The sequence below is a fragment of the Nerophis lumbriciformis genome, linkage group LG04 (genome assembly GCF_033978685.3).
Source record: "Nerophis lumbriciformis linkage group LG04, RoL_Nlum_v2.1, whole genome shotgun sequence".
Taxonomy (NCBI): domain Eukaryota; kingdom Metazoa; phylum Chordata; class Actinopteri; order Syngnathiformes; family Syngnathidae; genus Nerophis; species Nerophis lumbriciformis.
In genome coordinates, this window is record NC_084551.2 from 57706926 (window position 1) to 57729070 (window position 22145).

The 22145-nt window shown below is 41.5% G+C and overlaps 1 protein-coding gene across 6 annotated transcripts in view; it reads right to left on the reverse strand.

Moving 5' to 3' along the window:
• Positions 1–173: 173 nt before the first annotated feature.
• The window catches only part of adcy3a (adenylate cyclase 3a), a 67207-nt gene continuing 45235 nt past the window's right edge, over positions 174–22145 (reverse strand). For 3 of the 6 annotated variants that reach the window (XM_072913087.1, XM_072913088.1, XM_072913086.1), the window contains exons 13-21: positions 20130–20264; positions 19805–20061; positions 16146–16227; positions 12125–12283; positions 11894–12040; positions 7679–7792; positions 7486–7612; positions 6087–6211; positions 174–985 (exon numbers count right to left, since the gene is read on the reverse strand). In XM_072913087.1, the coding sequence (XP_072769188.1) occupies positions 806–985; positions 6087–6211; positions 7486–7612; positions 7679–7792; positions 11894–12040; positions 12125–12283; positions 16146–16227; positions 19805–20061; positions 20130–20264 (1326 nt within the window). In that variant the 3' untranslated portion in view covers positions 174–805. Of the gene's footprint in view, positions 986–3872; positions 5896–6086; positions 6212–7485; positions 7613–7678; positions 7793–11893; positions 12041–12124; positions 12284–16145; positions 16228–19804; positions 20062–20129; positions 20265–22145 lie in introns of those variants that run through there. The other 3 variants (XM_061958251.2, XM_072913089.1, XM_072913090.1) reach the window with 3 other exon arrangements.

The window sequence follows — 22145 nt, forward strand, 5'->3', positions numbered from 1 at the left end:
ATAATGTCCACAAAGAAGCAGGTTGTGTTATTTGTGAGCATGTGTGTTGACGTTTTTGTGTTACTTTATTTGCGCCATGAGTGGGAAAGGTTGTTTGGATGGGCTTCAATGCTTCATGGTCATTAACCTGAATTACTGATGTTGTCCACAAGATGGCGGCAAAGTCGCATCAATTATACTGTCAGGCATTTAATTAAATTAGAGGCACCCCGAGGGTCCAATTTCGTTTGAGACTCGTGATGGGCTGCACTTGGCCTGCAGACCGCAGTTTGGTGGAGCCAGTCTATAAATGCATACATTGTTTCAGATGTCTATGTTTTTGTATCTGTCCCTATTTCAAATAATAATAATAATACAAATCTGATCCTGATACTATAAAGCGATAGTAAGACTCCAAAAGTGAAAAACAAAGGAAGTGTTCCAATGGTTTGGGAGGGAAAGTATACGGATGCTAAAGGCTCCTAGCACATTCAAGTCACAGTCTAAGTCCCGAAACCTGTTCTACAATGTACCCACACTACTGGGACAGAATTACACACTATGAACACTTTCAAGTCTACCCAGAATTCAAACTAGAATTGTCAGTCCAGATAACTCCTTCATATGTTGGCACTGAATGAAAAGTAGATTGTCAACCGGTCTCATGGGGTTCAGGTCTGGTCTTCAGTCTTCAGTAACACAGATGACTATTTCGGAGCGGCAGACCTTGGGATTCTTTCGCAGGCCGTGTTTGACCATGATGACGTGTCACGGTTTCAAGGCAAAACCTTGGACACGTCTGCTGGGCTCACCAGAAGAAAACCCTTTAACTGTCCACAACCTGATGTGGGAGAGTAACAGAAGAGGCGTTCATGAAGGAGCCTTGTTTGTCTCTTCCCTTCAGGAAGTAAGTGAGCAGCTCCCCCTTCCCCTTGACAAAGACGGGGCCCCTCCTCACAAAGCGGAAGCCGTACTCTTTGAGGATGTTGTAGGACTCCTCCACCACCTGGAGGGACGAGGAGCAGCACACAAAGGGACACGATCACAGACTCTCCTGCCAAAGGAGCCAAGCTTGCAGCTCTCAATAACATCCCAGCAGGCACAAGACGTTGATGATGCGCACGTGTCCTTTAACACTGACTTTGAAACAACCTTGCAAAGTAGTTGTATTTGTACATTGAGACAATGTTGATGTCTAGCATGGATCCACCTCGTTGGTTGGGAAATGAGCACATTTCAATGTCACAACCCGACATTGATTAAACGTCATCAAAAAGCATGTTGTTTCAACAATAGGTTGGAGTTGCTCAACGTCAGGAACAACAATCATTCAACAGCTTTTCAACGTTGTTTCAATGTTGTGGGCCTGCTGGGATTGTGTTAGCGTGTCATTCTACGTCTAAGTCGTTATCTTTGTAAGCGTGAAGGAACAACCCCAACAAAATATGCTTTCTTTGCACACCAATGAAAATAAAAATAAATATTGATGTGTCTTGTTTTAAGATGGCATTAGTCTGTCTATGTTGTCCAACTAGGAAGTACAAACCCCGTTTCCATATGAGTTGGGAAATTGTGTTAGATGTAAATATAAACGGAATACAATGATTTGCAAATCCTTTTTTTTTTTTTTTTTTGTGTCCTGTCCAGCTTCTCAGGCAAATCATATAGTTGATGTAGATGCCCATGTCGGCTGTTCAGATTTACTTTACAAAAGAGAAGTGTAGGATACTTCTCTTGTTGCCTTATTTGTATTTGACTTTATTAAATGTATTTATATTATCATTTAGTGCAGCCGGGCCGGAGCAGGAGGGGATAGAAAGAGAAAAAAAAAGAAGACAGAGGGGGAAATTGTGGGGACAAGAGGGGGATTCGACAGAGAGACAAAAACAACAACAGCAAACAACAACAACAACAACAATAGAGCAACATCAGCAAATATGACATGTACAAATATGATGGTAAAAGTAATAGCAAATAAGCAGTTAGCGAAAAATAAAAAATAATACAGAAATGACAATGAGCATTATTACACTACAAATGGATCAATACAAATACCAATAGAAATAGCGCTATTGATAATGAACAATACCAATAATTTACCTTTATTATCAACAATACAGTTGTTTAAATGCAACAATACATATACGTAATGATAACTTGAGATACGAAAGAATGCAGAAAAATGGAGGGGGAGAAAGAGAAGCAACCTACATTAACCTTGTAGATTGTTGTAGTCACAATAGGTTAAGCTTTGTCAGTGTGCCATGTGTTACACCCAGTTTACCCTAGGGCAACAACGTTAATATATGTTTGATGAAACACATTCATTGTACAAACACATATACACATTCTGTACATATACAAGTACATATGCATACTTACACTCATGCACATAATCACGTTTCATCAAACATATATTAACGTTGCAAATCCTTTTCAAGCCATATTCAGTTGAATATGCTACAAAGACAACATATTTGATGTTCAAACTCATAAACTTTTTTTATTTTTTGCAAATAATAATTAACTTATAATTTCATGGCTGCAACACGTGCCAAAGTAGTTGGGAAAGGGCATGTTCACCACTGTGTTACATGGCCTTTCCTTTTAACAACACTCAATAAAGGTTTGGGAACTGAGGAGACACATTTTTGAAGCTTCTCAGGTGGAATTCTTTCCCATTCTTGCTTGATGTACAGCTTAAGTTGTTCAACAGTCCGGGGGTCTCCGTTGTGCTATTTTAGGCTTCATAATGCGCCACACATTTTCAATGGGAGACAGGTCTGGACTACAGGCAGGCCAGTCTAGTACCCGCACTCTTTTACTATGAAGCCACGTTGATGTAACACGTGGCTTGGCATTGTCTTGCTGAAATAAGCAGGGGCGTCCATGGTAACGTTGCTTGGATGGCAACATATGTTGCTCCAAAAGCTGTATGTACCTTTCAGCATTAATGGTGCCTTCACAGATGTGTAAGTTACCCATGTCTTGGGCACTAATACACCCCCATACCATCACACATGGTGCCTTTTACACTTTGCGCCTATAACAATCCGGATGGTTCTATTCCTCTTTGGTCCGGAGGACACGACGTCCACAGTTTCCAAAAACAAATTGAAATGTGGACTCGTCAGACCACAGAACACTTTTCCACTTTGTATCAGTCCATCTTAGATGAGCTCAGGCCCAGCGGAGCCGACGGTGTTTCTGGGTGTTGTTGATAAACGGTTTTCGTCTTGCATAGGAGAGTTTTAACTTGCACTTACAGATGTAGCGACCAACTGTAGTTACTGACAGTGGGTTTCTGAAGTGTTCCTGAGCCCATGTGGTGATATCCTTTACACACTGATGTCGCTTGTTGATGCAGTACAGCCTGAGGGATGGAAGGTCACGGGCTTAGCTGCTTACGTGCAGTGATTTCTCCAGATTCTCTGAACCCTTTGATGATATTACGGACCGTAGGTGGTGAAATCCTTAAATTCCTTGCAATAGCTGCTTGAGAAAGGTTTTTCTTAAACTGTTCAACAATTTGCTCACGCATTTGTTGACAAAGTGGTGACCCTCGCCTCATCCTTGTTTGTGAATGACTGAGCATTTCATGGAATCTACTTTTATACCCAATCATGGCACCCACCTGTTCCCAATTAGCCTTTTCACCTGTGGGATGTTCCAAATAAGTGTTTGATGAGCATTCCTCAACTTTATCAGTATTTATTGCCACCTTTCCCAACTTCTTTGGCACGTGTTGCTGGCATCAAATTCTAAAGTTAATGATTATTTGCAAAAAATGTTTATGAGTTTGAACATCAAATATGTTGTCTTTGTAGCATATTCAACTAAATATGGCTTGAAAAGGATTTGCAAATCATTGTATTTCGTTTATATTTACATCTAACACAATTTCCCAACTCATATGGAAACAGGGTTTTTAGATTTTTCCATGAAACTATATGTGTTTTGTTGCGCCCTACAAAGTGTTTATACGGTAAGAATGTTGTTAAGATGTTTGAATGTAACATCCATCTTAGTTGTGGTTCTCATTACCAAACTCGGAGGTGATGAAATCGCCATGTGAAATTGCTAATGCTCATAGTAGCCTCTCTATGGCAAACCCAGTGTAAATTAGCATGACGCTGGCACAAGTGGAGCCTCACTTTACATTGTAGCGTTTTCTAGCAAGCACACTTGCTATTTTGGTGTTGAAAATTGCAACATTACTTGGCGGGAGTTTGGCTGAGGCCGCTCTCAGTGCTGCTTGACTGATGGTTTACGTGAGCCGCTGTTCAGTCTGCAACCGGACGTGACGTCACGTGCAACAAAAGAATCGAAACGTGGCACCGTTTGATTTTGTATGAATCGATACCCGGTAGAACCGACGGAATTTGGTTGGTGCCTATGAAAACACCAAATTCTGTAGCCATCTTGAATTAGTATATTATAAAAACCAAGCCAAGGTTCTCTTATCGTCCACAAGGTTTGTGTTTTATGCCTAACAAATCCTTGTCATTTATTTATCTACCATGTTGGGAAGTAACGATCCATTCGGCCACTGATTTTCTGTAAAAAAGCATGTGATCGACTGTTAGGTGAAACTCCAGATTGGACTGCGGACTCTCAGATTATTAAGTGTATCCACTCAGCATCCATTGAGAAATGGATGCTGATGTGATGTGATCACAGGGTTTTTCTTTGCCTTGTTTTTGCTCAACAGGGATCTACTGCTGAAACCACGCTGGTACTTCCTTTTATCTGCACCTTATCTGCTGTCTCTGCATTCTGAGGCCAGGCCAACAACCAATATGTGACACTGTAACAATTATCAACTCTGTTGTATTCGTCATGTTTGAATATTTTCCCTTTCTGTATTTCATGTTGAACTTTTCTTTATCCGCACTGCCGGCAGTAAGTCGGACACGTTTCCAGTGAGGTTGGACTTGGCCAGTGCTGCCCTTTGTCACCGGTTCTGTTCACAACTTTTGCGGACAGAATTTCTAGGCACATTCAGGGGATCCGGCTTGGCGGCTGCAGGATTAGGTCTCTGCTTTTAGCGGATGATGTGGTCCTGATGGCTTCATCTGGCCAGGATCTTCCCTCAGAGATAGGCTGGGAAGATCTGTCATTCGGGAGGAGCTCCGAGTAAAACCGCTGCTCCTCCACGTCGAGAGGAGTCAGATGAGGCGGTTGGGGCATCTGGTCAGGATGCCCCCGAACGCCTCCCTAGGGAAGAAGAACCAGGACACGTTGGGGTGGGGACTATGTCTCCCAGCTGGCCTGGAGCTGGACCAAGTGGCTGGGGAGGGGGAAGTCTGGGCTTCTCGGCTCGGAGGAAGATGGATGGATTCCTACTAGGAAATGGTGATGCTAAAACACAATAAGTGAAAAAACCTTCCAATGAAAAAAGTGTCCGTTTTCACGGCCCGGACGCACTTCAGTGCGTGTTCATCTGAGCGCACCTCCAAGCGTGCACCTGCACGCGCCACTCCGGCTGCACAACCAATCAGCAAAATGCACACCTGCAGCTGATGATAGGCCGAGCTTCTTAAACCAGAGCAATGCTGCGTTCCGGGCCAGAACGTAGCGACCTGTTCCCGTACAGTAAGCCGACATCTCTAGCTCTATGCTCGCTCTCTCTCTCTCTCTGTGTTTCTCCCCCTCCGTGATCATTTCTATTGTGTTCTTTGTCGCCATCCAGCAGCATTCCTCCGTTTCCTCGTCACCAGCTGTGTGTCTCGTCTCCCCGTATTCCCTCTGGTTCCCCTGGCTGCCTCTTTGGATCTCGACCTCCCGCCTGGACACGGACTTTGACGCCTCGCTCTTTCCCCTGACCTCCTGCCCGTCTCTGGATCTCCGAGCTTGCCTTGCCCTCCATGGACTTCCGCACCTCGCTCAACACTCCTGGTAACACTCACTTGATCACTACACATGGTCGCACACCACACATATTTGGATTAGTTACGCACTTGATAATATTGTTATTTAATAAATAGAGCTGAAACAACGTCTGCTTCCGTGCCGTCTTCTTCCCTCCGTTGTACCGTCACATTAGTAATGAAATGAGTATTCTGCAGCAACTTATACTCGGCCTGCAATAAAGAGAGGTGCTGTACCTGAATGTTGCCCAACACTCCCGTGGACTCCATACGACTGGCCACATTCACCGTGTTTCCCCAAATGTCGTAGTGGGGTTTGCGGGCACCGATGACTCCTGCTAAGACTCCTCCTTTGTTGAGACCTGGTGCAAAGAAAACATAACTCAAATGTGAGACAGGTAGCCCAAATTTAAACTGCAGAACTGTAAAGACGTACAAACACACCATTCTGATGTAGGAGAACTGTAAAGACGTACAAACACACCATTCTGATGTAGGAGAACTGTAAAGACGTACAAACACACCATTCTGATGTAGAGGAACTGTAAAGACATACAAACACACCATTCTGATGTAGGAGAACTGTAAAGACGTACAAACACACCATTCTGATGTAGGAGAACTGTAAAGACGTACAAACACACCATTCTGATGTAGGAGAACTGTAAAGACGTACAAACACACCATTCTGGTGTAGGAGAACTGTAAAGACGTACAAACACACCATTCTGATGTAGGAGAACTGTAAAGACGTACAAACACACCATTCTGGTGTAGGAGAACTGTAAAGACGTACAAACACACCATTCTGGTGTAGGAGAACTGTAAAGACGTACAAACACACCATTCTGATGTAGGAGAACTGTAAAGACGTACAAACACACCATTCTGATGTAGGAGAACTGTAAAGACGTACAAACACACCATTCTGATGTAGGAGAACTGTAAAGACGTACAAACACACCATTCTGATGTAGGAGAACTGTAAAGACGTACAAACACACCATTCTGATGTAGGAGAACTGTAAAGACGTACAAACACACCATTCTGATGTAGGAGAACTGTAAAGACGTACAAACACACCATTCTGATGTAGGAGAACTGTAAAGATGTACAAACACACCATTCTGATGTAGGAGAACTGTAAAGACGTACAAACACACCATTCTGATGTAGGAGAACTGTAAAGACGTACAAACACACCATTCTGGTGTAGGAGAACTGTAAAGACGTACAAACACACCATTCTGGTGTAGGAGAACTGTAAAGACGTACAAACACACCATTCTGATGTAGGAGAACTGTAAAGACATACAAACACACCATTCTGATGTAGGAGAACTGTAAAGACGTACAAACACACCATTCTGATGTAGGAGAACTGTAAAGACGTACAAACACACCATTCTGATGTAGGAGAACTGTAAAGACGTACAAACACACCATTCTGATGTAGGAGAACTGTAAAGACGTACAAACACACCATTCTGATGTAGGGGAACTGTAAAGACGTACAAACACACCATTCTGATGTAGGGGAACTGTAAAGACGTACAAACACACCATTCTGATGTAGGAGAACTGTAAAGACGTACAAACACACCATTCTGATGTAGGAGAACTGTAAAGACGTACCAATTCGAAGCATGAAGTTGTTGAAGGACTGATAGTTGATGTTCATGAGTGTGACTTTCATGGCTAAGGCAAATTCGGCCAAGTCTGCCAGGTGCTGCCAGCGCTCTTTATCTGACTGTTCTTCCTTCTGATGAACATCCAAACTGGTATGAGTTGTTGGTGGTGCACCAATTGAGTGATGTGCAATACTGACCTTCATGCAGGTGAAGCCATTACTGACATCTGAAGTGACACCTGATGCTGCCATGTAGGTGCTTCCGATGGTCTTGATTTTTGTGATGCAGCGAAACTGGGGCTCGTCCAGCAGCTGCAAAAGACACAAGTCAAACGTTGGCTGGTGTTGGTGCAAGAGAGGCTTGTCCCACCGGACCTATATAACCAGCCCATGGCAATCAAATTGGACATCTTTGATTAGCATTAGCATCATCCTAAAGTCTTCTTTACCCGTCTCTCGAGTTGAATCATCTCCACCTCTGATGTCAGTCGTACAGTTCATTCCAGCTCCTCAGTGACTGCACTGACGTTCCACCAAGATAGAACAGCCTACACCTTGCAGGGTCCACTACCCACCACACTAATAGTTGGGGACGTCATCGTCTGACATGTGCATTCTTCAACTTCATTACACACAGGTTTACTTCTTGCTCAGCGACTGCATTACTGTGAACGCTGTGCCAATCCACAGTCCAGCCTTCCCTCACACCTAAACAAGACTACCGGTACTTCAACTCCTACGAACTCTGAAGGGTGCGATTGTCCCTTTCCCGCGGACAACTATGGCCTCAGATTTCGAGGTGCGGTGTCTCATCCCAGGGCCTTCTGAGGCTCCGAACCGCTCCAGTAAATACTAAAGGTCACAGCTAGATGAGGCCATCGATATCACATCATCCGCCGAAGGCAGAGATGAGATCCTAAGGCCCCCAAACTGGAAACCCTCAACGTTTTGGTTAAGCCTAGAAGTCTGGCCATAAATAAGAGTAAAAGTTCACAGTTAACAGGCTAAACTTATTTACAGCAATGCAAACCAGGGTTCTGCTCCAATTGTACAAGGACCGACTGACAGAAAGAAGCATTACACACACTCTGCACTGCCGGAGCACACCTCACAGGACATCGTGAGGGGCGCGGTCAAATGCCTGAATCATTTATGCTTTTCTGTGGGTAGAAGTCTGAGAAGTTGGGTAGATACACGGCCGCATGCCTTCTGTAAGTCCACAAAGCAAATGTGGCAAATACTTCAATGTCAGCTCTTCCTATCATTGTGAAGCAGAACCCACCAAGCATTGGATTGTTCACCCACTATTAGAGAACGTGAACCGGTATTAAAACGATCATGAGACAGGTTAGTTTTACCTTACTGATGATGTGTTGTTGCTATAGTAATGGAGGCCCGCAGCAGTCCTGGCGTGCATATCGGTTGTACGACCTAGGTATAGAGGCGAAATACTGATCGGTACAAACTCCAATTAAGCCTCCAGTGTGTAATGCTGGTCAAGGGTTCCATAACCACCTCATGTAGCTGAAGTTCAACCAATGGTCGTACCGGTCTCTCCATCACTCTGGAATAGACTTTTCCAGGGATGAGCACCCTCTAGTTGGAAAAGACCCTCTGGTCACCCTTCTTAAAGGGAAGACCTTTACCCCAGCCTGCCGATTCAGAGGTTTCTAAATCTATGCAACATATGTGTATGTATATGTATATATGTGTATGTGTGGGTATGTATACGTGTATGTGTGTATGTGTGTATGTATGTATGTATGTATATTTCTGGGGGTACGCTCTGGGCCTGCCTGTCAGACGGGGGTCGACGCCTCAGGCTACTGCATCCGAACTGCGTGTCTGGAGCTCCTGGGTCCCGCTGTCCATCCCTTCCGGGTGCCCGTCTTGGTTGGGGCCTGTTGGGCCTAGTCCCTGCGTCTATTGTGGTAGCTTGGTGCTGCAAGGTATTCCGAGGTGCTGCGAGTCGGCCAGTTGCTGGGGTAGTGACCTTGTTTGTCAGCATGTCTGTGATCTTCTTTTAATTCTTTTTTTTTTTAATTAATTAATTAATTAATTTATTTATTTATTTATTTTTAAAATATATTTTATTAATATTATTTTTTAATTTTTCCCCTCCCTCAGGGGGGGGGCTCGGCGGGGCGGTTGCTGGTTGTTCCATCTCCATCGTTGGGGTCCCTGCGGGTGGGGTGGGTGGTTCCCGTGGCCCTGTGCCTGGGTGGTCCTGCGGCGGCCGGTTTGGGTGGGGTGGCCGGGGGCTGGCCTCGCCGCGCTCTCCGGGGGTGGGGGGTGGGCTCGTGGGGGCCCGGTTGCCGGTGGGGCGGGGGCGGTCTTCCCGTCCGGTTGCGGGGAGTCTCTGGGTCCTTCGGGCGGGGCGTCTCGCCTTTCTGCCCGTGTGGGGTGTGGTCTCTCGCTGGCTTGGGGTCTGGCTGTCCCCTGCTTTTCTCGTGCCCTGTCCTCCGCCGGGTGCGTCTGTCTGCGGCCTGCTGCTGGCCCTTGTGGGCGGTACGGTGGGTCGGGCTCTGGGGTTCCTGTCGCTGGCCGGCTTGGCTGCGTGGGGGCGGTGGTCCCTGGTTCCCTGGGCACCACGCCTCCTGTTTGTGGGTTGGGCTCTCGGGGGTGATGGGGCCGTGCTCTGGCTCCCACGCACTCTGGGAGTCGATTGTATTGTACATGCAAATTCACGTATGCTCACATACGTACATAGGTACCTACGCTCCCACATACATACACAAATACAGTACATATTTACCTACCTAATGTTCGTACATCCACACGCACATTCAATATACAAACATACACATACACATACTGTACATATACATTCACTGTACAAACACATATACACATTCTGTACATATACATTCATTGTACAAACACATATACACATTCTGTACATATACAAGTACATATGCATACTTACACTCATGCACATAATCACGTTTCATCAAACATATATTAACGTTGTTGCCCTAGGGTAAACTGGGTGTAACACATGGCACACTGACAAAGCTTAACCTATTGTGACTATAACAATCTACAAGGTTAATGTAGGTTGCTTCTCTTTCTCCCCCTCCATTTTTCTGCATTCTTTCGTATCTCAAGTTATCATTACGTATATGTATTGTTGCATTTAAACAACTGTATTGTTGATAATAAAGGTAAATTATTGGTATTGTTCATTATCAATAGCGCTATTTCTATTGGTATTTGTATTGATCCATTTGTAGTGTAATAATGCTCATTGTCATTTCTGTATTATTTTTTATTTTTCGCTAACTGCTTATTTGCTATTACTTTTACCATCATATTTGTACATGTCATATTTGCTGATGTTGCTCTATTGTTGTTGTTGTTGTTGTTTGCTGTTGTTGTTTTTGTCTCTCTGTCTAATCCCCCTCTTGTCCCCACAATTTCCCCCTCTGTCTTCTTTTTTTTTCTCTTTCTATCCCCTCCTGCTCCGGCCCGGCTGCACTAAATGATAATATAAATACATTTAATAAAGTCAAATACAAATAAGGCAACAAGAGAAGTATCCTACACTTCTCTTTTGTAAAGTAAATCTGAACAGCCGACATGGGCATCTACATCAACTATATGATTTGCCTGAGAAGCTGGACAGGACATAAAAAAAAATAAAATAAAAAAAAATAAAAATAAAAAATAAAAATAAAAATAAATCTATGCAATGTTCAAGAGACGAAGACACAACATCCAGAGCCTCAAAGGAGTTTTTTTGACTATTGCAGATTCCCCGCGTCCTCTGACTTTGCTTTCTCTACAAAAACTACGTCAGTAAGATTCAGAAGGGGCTTGAAGAATTCCTTCGACCGCCTGAATTTATTATTATAGAATTTTGAAAGAGTATACCAATTGTCCTTTTTGACAGAAACTCCATAAAGCCAACTGAAGGTTTTACTTCAACCAAGGCCACATGCTGCGGTGCTGGTTCAGGAAGCCCTTATCTTCTGATGTCCACCACTGGGTTTAGGCGCTGCCGCCACAACTAACACTGACCGCCTTGTGACTTCATCACTTCAGCATTGGCGTCATGGGGGACGACCTTCTCGTACTCAATACCCCGGGTGTTTCCTCTCGGTTGCAGGCCAAGTTTTTCGCCGTAGGTGTGAGTTCTGGACAAACATGTGCCAAGTGCTTCCAGCATATTCATAAATTTACCAAGTCTAGCCAGTATCGTCTCTTGCTGTCTGATCCAAGTCATCGCTGGGGGACAATCAAAACATACAGATGCAGGTCTGAAGATACAACTACAAAGTTGACTCTCTGGACAGGGTACACATTTTGGGCCTGACTGTCTTCACAGGTATCAAATGAGGTTCCCGTTTGCTGCATAATTGATTTATAACAAATAAATGTCCATCTCCTACAGAACACAAGAAATCAACTTACACTGTCAAAGTCTGAAATAATCTCGTTGAGGAAGCGAAGGCATTCGATGCCTCCATTGTTGATGCTCTCCTCTGTGTAGAAGTCGGAGAAGTTTGGTATGGAGGCAAACATGACTCCGATCTCATCGTACGACTGGCTGTACAACTCCTGGGACGTCAAGACGGGTCAAAGTCAGAAGAGCGCCACACGATATGAAAGTACCAAGACTGTGTCACATGGTGAGGTCCTCACCTCGTCTCTTTTCTTGGAGCCCAGGAAGTGCCGAGCGACATGCTCAGGAAGCATGTTGGTCACCAAGGCCTCATTCCAGCGCCTCATCTCGTAGACTTTCTCCTTTTGCTCATGGACCTCCAGCTTCCACAGAAATAATGTGCGAGCCAGCTTCTCCACCTTCACAAAACAACACCTTTTCTTAGTCCAGACCAGGCGCCTCATGCATTAACAGTTGTGTGGGTTCCCTCCAGAACATAAGCCCACCTTCAAACCCAGGAAACTTACAATACTGATCATCCGTGACTGAGATTGGCCGATACCAATCACATGTATTAAAGAGGAACTGCACTTTTTTTACATATTGTTATGAAGGTGTCTGTCACTACATTATATATATATATACTTGCAGTGTGTATATTGTACATATTACATATTGTTATGAAGGTGTCTGTTACTACATTATATATATACTTGCAGTGTGTATATTGTACATATTACATATTGTTATGAAGGTGTCTGTTACTACATTATATATATACTTGCAGTGTGTATATTGTACATATTACATATTGTTATGAAGGTGTCTGTTACTACATTATATATATATACTTGCAGTGTGTATGTTGTACATATTACATATTGTTATGAAGGTGTCTGTTACTACATTATATATATACTTGCAGTGTGTATATTGTACATATTACATATTGTTATGAATGTGTCTGTTACTACATTATATATATATATACTTGCAGTGTGTATGTTGTACATATTACATATTGTTATGAAGGTGTCTGTTACTACATTATATATATACTTGCAGTGTGTATATTGTACATATTACATATTGTTTTGAAGGTGTCTGTTACTACATTATATATATATACTTGCAGTGTGTATGTTGTACATATTACATATTGTTATGAAGGTGTCTGTTACTACATTATATATATACTTGCAGTGTGTATATTGTACATATTACATATTGTTATGAAGGTGTCTGTTACTACATTATATATATATACTTGCAGTGTGTATATTGTACATATTACATATTGTTATGAAGGTGTCTGTTACTACATTTAAATATATATACTTGCAGTGTGTATATTGTACATATTACATATTGTTATGAAGGTGTCTGTTACTACATTATATATATATACTTGCAGTGTGTATATTGTACATATTACATATTGTTATGAAGGTGTCTGTTACTACATTTAAATATATATACTTGCAGTGTGTATATTGTACATATTACATATTGTTATGAAGGTGTCTGTTACTACATTATATATATATACTTGCAGTGTGTATATTGTACATGTCAAAATGTTTTAGTATGACTTTGGTAAGCTATGAAGCCGCACCGCTTGATGGATTGTCAACATACAAGTATTACTAAGGTGTGTGTATAAGGACTGCAAAATAGCACCTACTAGCAGACATATTATCTGCTGTTTTGCTTCGCAAAATTATGCAAAAGCGACTTTTCTTAAATTCTGGTACCTGCTGATGTGTATTTGGGATCTGCATAAGTCCGGAAAATTTGCGCACGTCCGCCTTTGTAGTCCATGCTGACACTGTGGTCGATAATCTTCTTTTTTTTCTCCATGTTCTTGTTATGTGACATTCATCCTCCACTGTTGCCATTTCTAATATAAAGTAGTGTAAAGTTCTTACTTATATCTGTCAGTAAACTCACCATGGAACCACTAAAACATACCGGTGTAGTGACTTTACATTATTCACCCAAGGAACTCTACTTATTAGAGAGTTCCGGTCACGGGACACATTTCCGACGTTGTTGTTGCCGTTATTGATTGAAGTAAAGTGTGAATGTCATTAAAACAGTTAGCGCCATCTTTTGACACTTCTTCCACCCCCGTCCTTGCACGCTACACCGCTACAACAAAGATGACGGGTAGAAGACGCTGTCCAAGTGGAGGCACGTAAATAAGAGCGCCCACAAAACGGTGCATCCTGAAGAGACTGTCAGAAAGTGAGTTGAAGATGATGTGTAAAACATCATCTATGCAACATTTTGACCAAAGAACCACCATTACATGTTATGCAGTGGTCCCCAACCACCGGTCCGGGGACCGGTACCGGTCCGGGACACATTTGCTAGAAACATGAAATCATTTCTAAAGGACTGCATTTTCTCCCACTTAACTTGGGCCTGTCCCAGCAGACCAGGGGTATCAAACTTGTTTCCATTGAGGGCCACACCGCAGTCATGGCTGCCAGTAGAGGGCCGCATGTAACAGTAAATCATTCATGAATTTGCCTATGAATTGAAATATTTTACATTCTTTTTACGTAAAGAGTAAAACAAATCTGTGGATTTGACCAGTGTTTTTTACAGAAAAAAACTGGCAGCTTAGTTGCCAGACTTTTACTGTAAAATATATGGTGTTATTTGATTATTATTATTATTTCTACAACATATTATTGTAAATAGAAATACAGTACTGCTGTTTAATTTTATTTTGTCAACTCAGCCGTAAGTTTTTTACCATAATAAAATGTGGTTCCATAAAATCATCAACCGTGGATTTTACAGTTGAAAAAACAACAAAAAAACTGACAGCTCAGTCGACAGAATTTTACTGTAAAAAAAACCAACAATTGTCAGGTTTTTTTCAACTTACAGTCATTTAAAAAAAACTCTCCTGAAGAAATCTCAGAAATTATAAGTTTAGCAGATATGTACGTATTTATTTGCATTTTGAACAACAAAGTTAGAGAATATAATATTTGTTGCAATATTGGACACAATTTTTTCCCTGCCAAACTAGAAAAAAAAACCCTAACACCTTTAGTAAGAAAATAAGAAAGTTAAGAAAGAAAATATAAGGTATTTTATTTTGCGGTGGAGGGCCAGATCTTGAGTTTGACACATGTGCACTAGACTCACCAATGAGCTTGTTTATAGATGTACAATAAATCTGCTCCGAGGAAGTTGTTCTAACTGTGTGACATGATACAATGAGATTGTTTATAGATGTACAATAAAACTGCTCCGAGGAAGTTGTTCTAACTGTGTGACATGATACAATGAGCTTGTTTATAGATGTACAATAAAACTGCTCCAAGAAGTTGTTCTAACTGTGTGACATGATACAATGCACATTCATGAACATATCAAATATAAAAGTGACAGATTGTAGCCAAAGGCTGATTTCCATCTGCATCTCATTGCAAAGAAACACTAATTCAGCGTTATAGTCACTTGTATTTTCCATGCACTTATTCTTGCTGCATTTTATCTGGCACAAGTGGAAAACCGGTCCCTGAAAATAATGCCTACATTAAACCACTCCGTGGTGCAAACAAGGTTGGGGACCACTGATGTAGACCACAAGGAAGTCTTTTACATTTAGAAAAATATCATAATTATATGACCCTTTTAATGTGCCTTATAATCCGGTGCGCCCTATGGTGGGGAAAATAGGGTAACCATAGTCAGACGTACTGTGCTTCAACATACGGTATTATTATGGTGTGTGTTCTTGTCTCTCATGATGATTGTGAATGAGAGGCAACATTCCAATAAAAGCGCAGTTCCCTTTTAACTGCAGAGGTTGTGCCGATACCAATATTTTGGTACCAACATGTATTTCGATACTTTTCAAAATAAAGGCCACCACAAAAATGGCAATATTGGCCTCATTTGAAGATAGAACACATGCAAAATAAGTAAAGAAGAGTGTGGTCCTTAAATAAAATAGTGGACATACTAGACAACTTGTCTCGTAGTCGTAAACAAACAAAGACTCCTAATTAGTCTATGCAGTAACATATTGTGTCATTTATCATTCTTTTATTTTGTTAAAATGATTCATCTACTTGTTCATTTCCTGTTAATATCTGCTGACTTCTACACTTCTGTTCCAATGTAATGTTTTGTCACCTAAGAAAACACTTGCTTCTCCGAGTGTTGGCCATCATGAGCAACTTCTTCTTCAAATGCTGAAGTCAGACACTTTTACAAAGTAGCTTGGCCCAAAGAAAGAAATATGAATCAACTTACGTGTCGCGAGAAATAATACAAGCTGAGCATCATAATGAAGATCATGACTGTCATTGTGAACTTGGAGGGCACCAGAAAAGATCTGTGAAGAAGAACAACATATATATATATGTATATATTATATAACCTTACTAACAACAACATATCATTAATATCAACATATATATTATTATATAGCCTTACTAACAACATTTCATAAATATCAATGTATATATATATATATATATATATATATATATATATATATATATATTAGGGCTGTGAATCTTTGGGTGTCCCACAATTCGATTCAATATCGATTCTTGGGGTCAAGATTCGATTCAAAATCGATTTTTTTCAATTCTACACGATTCTCGATTCAAAAACGATTTTTTTTCCCGATTGAAAAGGATTGTCTATTCATTCAATACATATGATTTCAGCAGGATCTACCCCAGTCTGCTGACATGCAAGCAGAGTAAAAAGCTTTTATAATTGTAAAGGACAATGTTTTATCAACTGATTGTAATAATGTACATTTGTTTGAACTATTAAATGAAGCAAAAATATGACTTATTGTATCTTTGTGAAAATATTGGACACAGTGTGTTGTCAAGCTTATGAGATGTGATGCAAGTGTAAGCCACGGTGACACTATTGTTCTTTTTTATAAATGTCTAATGATAATGTCAATGAGGGATTTAATCACTGCTATGTTGAAATTGTAACTAATATTGATACTGTTGTTGATAATATTCATTTTTGTTGCTTTGTTGTGTGTGGTGTTTGTGTCTCCTCTCAATTGCTCTGTTTATTGCACTTCTGAGTGTTGCTGGCTCGGCTTTGCTTTTGGAATTGGATTGCATTGTTATGGTATTGCTGTGTATTGTTTTGTTGGATTGATTCATTAAAAAAATAAAAAATAAAAAATATATATTTTTAAAATAAAAAAAATAAAAATTTTAAAATCGATTTTTTTTTTAAATGAGAATCGATTCTGAATCGCACAACGTGAGAATCGGGATTCAAATAGATTTTTTTACCACACCCCTAATATATATATATATATATATATATATATATATATATATATATATATATATATAACCTTACTAACAACATGTCATTAATATCAACATATATTATTATCTAACTTTACTAACGACATGTTATTAATATCAATATATATAATAGTATATAACCTTACTATGGACATGTTTACTTCTTCACTGGACAAACAAATATAGTAACAAATACATTATATAGTACAGACAAATATAGTAACAAATATATTATTACATAACTGGCAAACCTTTCTAAAAGGCTCCACTAAAACCACATTTTTGAAAACTAAAGCAGTTTTTCCTATAAAGAAGAATTTCAATCTAATTTATGTTTGTCATTTTTAATGTAATAATAATATTAGTAATACTAGTAATATTTTTAATAATAACAATAATGACTTATATTATATGATTAATATAATTGCTGATATTATTATTACTATAAATATAACTATATTACCACTAATATTACTATTAATATTGGTATTACTAAAGTTATTAATATTCTGGGAATAAAACATCAGTAAAAATGTAAGAAAAAAGGGAAAAAAATGGTTATGTAATGGGAAAAATCTGAAATGTTCCAAATAATAATGAATAATAATATACTTAGTCAGCTATAATAATACAACTGTAAGACAAAAGGGCATGAAATCTAAGAAACTAATAATAAGAAGAAGAATCATAATAACAAGAATCATAAAATTTGCCACCTCTAACAAAGATTTGTCTGTAAATATATACATGATCTATTTTTAGCTTTTTAAAAAAAAATTAAAATATCAGCTGTACTTCTGAAAGCGGGCCCATGTCTCACTTGTACTCCTGAAAGCGGGCCGTGTCCAACCCGTACTCCAGAAAAAGTGGGCCCCGTCTCACCCGTACTTCTGAAAGCGGGCCCACGTCTCACACGTACTCCTGAAAGCGGGCCCACGTCTCACCCGTACTCCTGAAAGCGGGCCCACGTCTAACCCGCACTCCAGAAAAGGTGGGCTGTGTCTCACCCGTACTTCTGAAAGCGGGCCCACGTCTCACCCGTACTCCTGAAAGCGGGCCCACGTCTCACCTGTACTCCTGAAAGTGGGCCCACGTCTCACCCGTACTCCTGAAAGCGGACCCACGTCTCACCTGTACTCCTGAAAGCGGACCCACGTCTCACCTGTACTCTTGAAAGCGGGCCCACGTCTAACCCGTACTCCTGAAAGCGGGCCCACGTCTCACCAGTACTCCTGAAAGCGGGCCCACATCTCACCTGTACTCTTGAAAGCGGGCCGACGTCTCACCTGTACTCTTGAAAGCGGGCCCACGTCTCACCTGTACTCCTGAAAGCGGGCCCACGTGTCACCCGTACTCCTGAAAGCGGGCCCACGTCTCACCAGTACTCCTGAAAGCGGGCCCACATCTCACCTGTACTCTTGAAAGCGGGCCCACGTCTCACCTGTACTCCTGAAAGCGGGCCCACGTGTCACCCGTACTCCTGAAAGCGGGCCCATGTCTCACTTGTACTCCTGAAAGCGGGCCCCGTCCAACCCGTACTCCAGAAAAAGTGGGCCCCGTCTCACCCGTACTTCTGAAAGCGGGCCCACGTCTCACTCATACTCCTGAAAGCGGGCCCACGTCTCACCCATACTCCTGAAAGCAGGCCCACGTCTCACCCGTACTCCTGAAAGCAGGCCCACGTCTCACCCGTACTCCTGAAAGCGGGCCCACGTCTCACCTGTACTCCTGAAAGCGGGCCCACGTCTCACCCGTACTCCTGAAAGCGGGCCCACGTCTCACCCGTACTCCTGAAAGCGGGCCCACGTCTCACCTGTACTCCTGAAAGCGGGCCCACGTGTCACCCGTACTCCTGAAAGCGGGCCCATGTCTCACTTGTACTCCTGAAAGCGGGCCCCGTCCAACCCGTACTCCAGAAAAAGTGGGCCCCGTCTCACCCGTACTTCTGAAAGCGGGCCCACGTCTCACTCATACTCCTGAAAGCGGGCCCACGTCTCACCTATACTCCTGAAAGCGGGCCCACGTCTCACCCGTACTCCAGAAAGCGGGCCCACGTCTCACCCGTACTCCTGAAAGCGGGCCCACGTGTCACCCGTACTCCTGAAAGCGGGCCCACGTCTCACCCGTACTCCTGAAAGCAGGCCCACGTCTCACCCGTACTCCTGAAAGCGGGCCCACGTCTCACCTGTACTCCTGAAAGCGGGCCCACGTCTCACCCGTACTCCTGAAAGCGGGCCCACGTCTCACCCGTACTCCTGAAAGCGGGCCCACGTCTCACCTGTACTCCTGAAAGCGGGCCCACGTCTTACCCGTACTCCTGAAAGCGGGCCCACGTCTCACCCGTACTCCTGAAAGCGGGCCCACGTCTCACCTGTACTCCTGAAAGCGGGCCCACGTGTCACCCGTACTCCTGAAAGCGGGCCCATGTCTCACTTGTACTCCTGAAAGCGGGCCCACGTCTCACCCGTACTCCTGAAAGCGGGCCCACGTCTCACCCGTACTCCTGAAAGCGGGCCCACGTCTCACCTGTACTCCTGAAAGCGGGCCCACGTCTCACCTATACTCCTGAAAGCGGGCCCACGTCTCACCTATACTCCTGAAAGCGGGCCCACGTCTCACCTGTACTCCTGAAAGCGGGCCCTGTCGTAGCGGTCGAAGACGTCCCTCCAGCTGTATATGTTGACCACGCCGGTTGCCACGGTGATGAGCAGCATGAGCGTGAGCTTGACCATGTGACTGACTTGCACCAGCATGGTGGTGGCCATCAGCGCCAGCACGGCCACGTAGCTGTAGTACTTGGGGTTGTCCAGACAACCTTGGGGGCGGGGCCGGGCGGAGGATTTGGCCCACTTGGGTCCCGGAGGCGGACAGCTCAGCTGGGAGAGAAGCGGGGCGGGTCGGGTCAGGACGCGGCGGGTAAGCACGGCGGGTGTGGGGCGCTCACCATGTCCACGATGTCGCTGACGGTGAGGACAAAGATGGCCGCCATGGCCCAGCTGTTGCGAGCCCAGCGGGTGTGGTCCATCCAGGTGGAGAAGGCCACCAGCTTGTTGGGGAACACCTGACACACACGTTGCCACTCAACATACCAAGTCCAACATACCACATTCAAAGTCGTGATCATCCCTTAGAATAGTCACGACTATGAGACTCTGGTGATTATGACATCACATTGTCAACACAGAATGGAAAAATGCTGACATGAAAAGTCAAAATGAGGAGATAAAAAGTCATGATTATCAGATAAAAGTCATGATTATCAGATAAAAAGTCATGGTTATCAGATAAAAAGTCATGATTATCAGATAAAAGTCATGATTATCAGATAAAAAGTCATGATTATCAGATAAAAGTCATGATTATCAGATAAAAAGTCATGGTTATCAGATAAAAAGTCATGATTATCAGATAAAAAGTCATGATCATCAGATAAAAAGTCATGATCATCAGATAAAAAGTTATGACTATCAGATAAAAAGTCATGATTATCAGATAAAAAGTTATTATTATCAGATAAAAAGTCATAATCATCAGATAAAAAGTCATGATCATCAGATAAAAAGTCATGATCATCAGATAAAAAGCCATGATTATCAGATAAAAAGTCATGATTATCAGATAAAAAGTCATGATTATCAGATAAAAAGTTATGATTATCAGATAAAAAGTCATGATCATCAGATAAAAAGTCAAGATTATCAGATAAAAAGTCATGATTATCAGATAAAAAGTCATGATTATCAGATAAAAAGTTATGATTATCAGATAAAAAGTCATGATTATCAGATAAAAAGTCATGATTATCAGATAAAAAGTCATGATCATCAGATAAAAAGTCATGATTATCAGATAAAAAGTCATGATCATCAGATAAAAAGTCATGATTATCAGATAAAAAATCATGATTATGAGATAAGAAGTCATAATTATAAGATTATTAATGAATTAGTCGACTAATGGTTAAAATAGTCAATTACTTATGGTTTATTAATTAATTAGTCAACTAATGGTTAACATAGTCAATTACTAGTAGACTAATGGTTAACATAGTCAATGACTAGTGGATTATTAATTAACTAGTCAACTAATGGTTAACATAGTAAATGACTAGTGGATTATTAATGTATTAGTTGACTAATGGTTAACATAGTCAATGACGAGTGGATTATTAATAAATTAGCCGACTACTGGTTAACATAGTCAATGACTAGTGGATTATTAATAGATAGGTTGACTAATGGTTAACATAGTCAATTACTTATGGTTTATTAATTAATTAGTCAACTAATGGTTAACATAGTCAATTACTAGTAGACTAATGGTTAACATAGTCAATGACTAGTGGATTATTAATTAACTAGTCAACTAATGGTTAACATAGTAAATGACTAGTGGATTATTAATGTATTAGTTGACTAATGGTTAACATAGTCAATGACGAGTGGATTATTAATAAATTAGCCGACTACTGGTTAACATAGTCAATGACTAGTGGATTATTAATAGATAGGTTGACTAATGGTTAACATAGTCAATGACTAGTGGATTTTTAATGAATTAGTCAACTAATGGTTAACATAGTCAATGACTAGTGGATTATTAATGAAATAGTTGACTAATGGTTAACATAGTCAATGACTAGTGGATTATTAATGAATTAGTCAACTAATGGCTAACATAGTCAATGACTAGTAGACTAATGGTTAACATAGTCAATGACTAGTAGACTAATGGTTAACATAGTCAATGACTAGTAAATTATTAATGAATTAGTTGACTAATGGTTAACATAGACAATGACTAGTGGATTATTAATGAATGAGTTGACTAATGGTTAACACAGTCAATGACTAGTAGACTAATGGTTAACATAGTCAATGACTAGTGGATTATTAATGAATGAGTTGACTAATGGTTAACATAGTAAATTACAGGTTGACTAATGGTTAACATGGTCAAT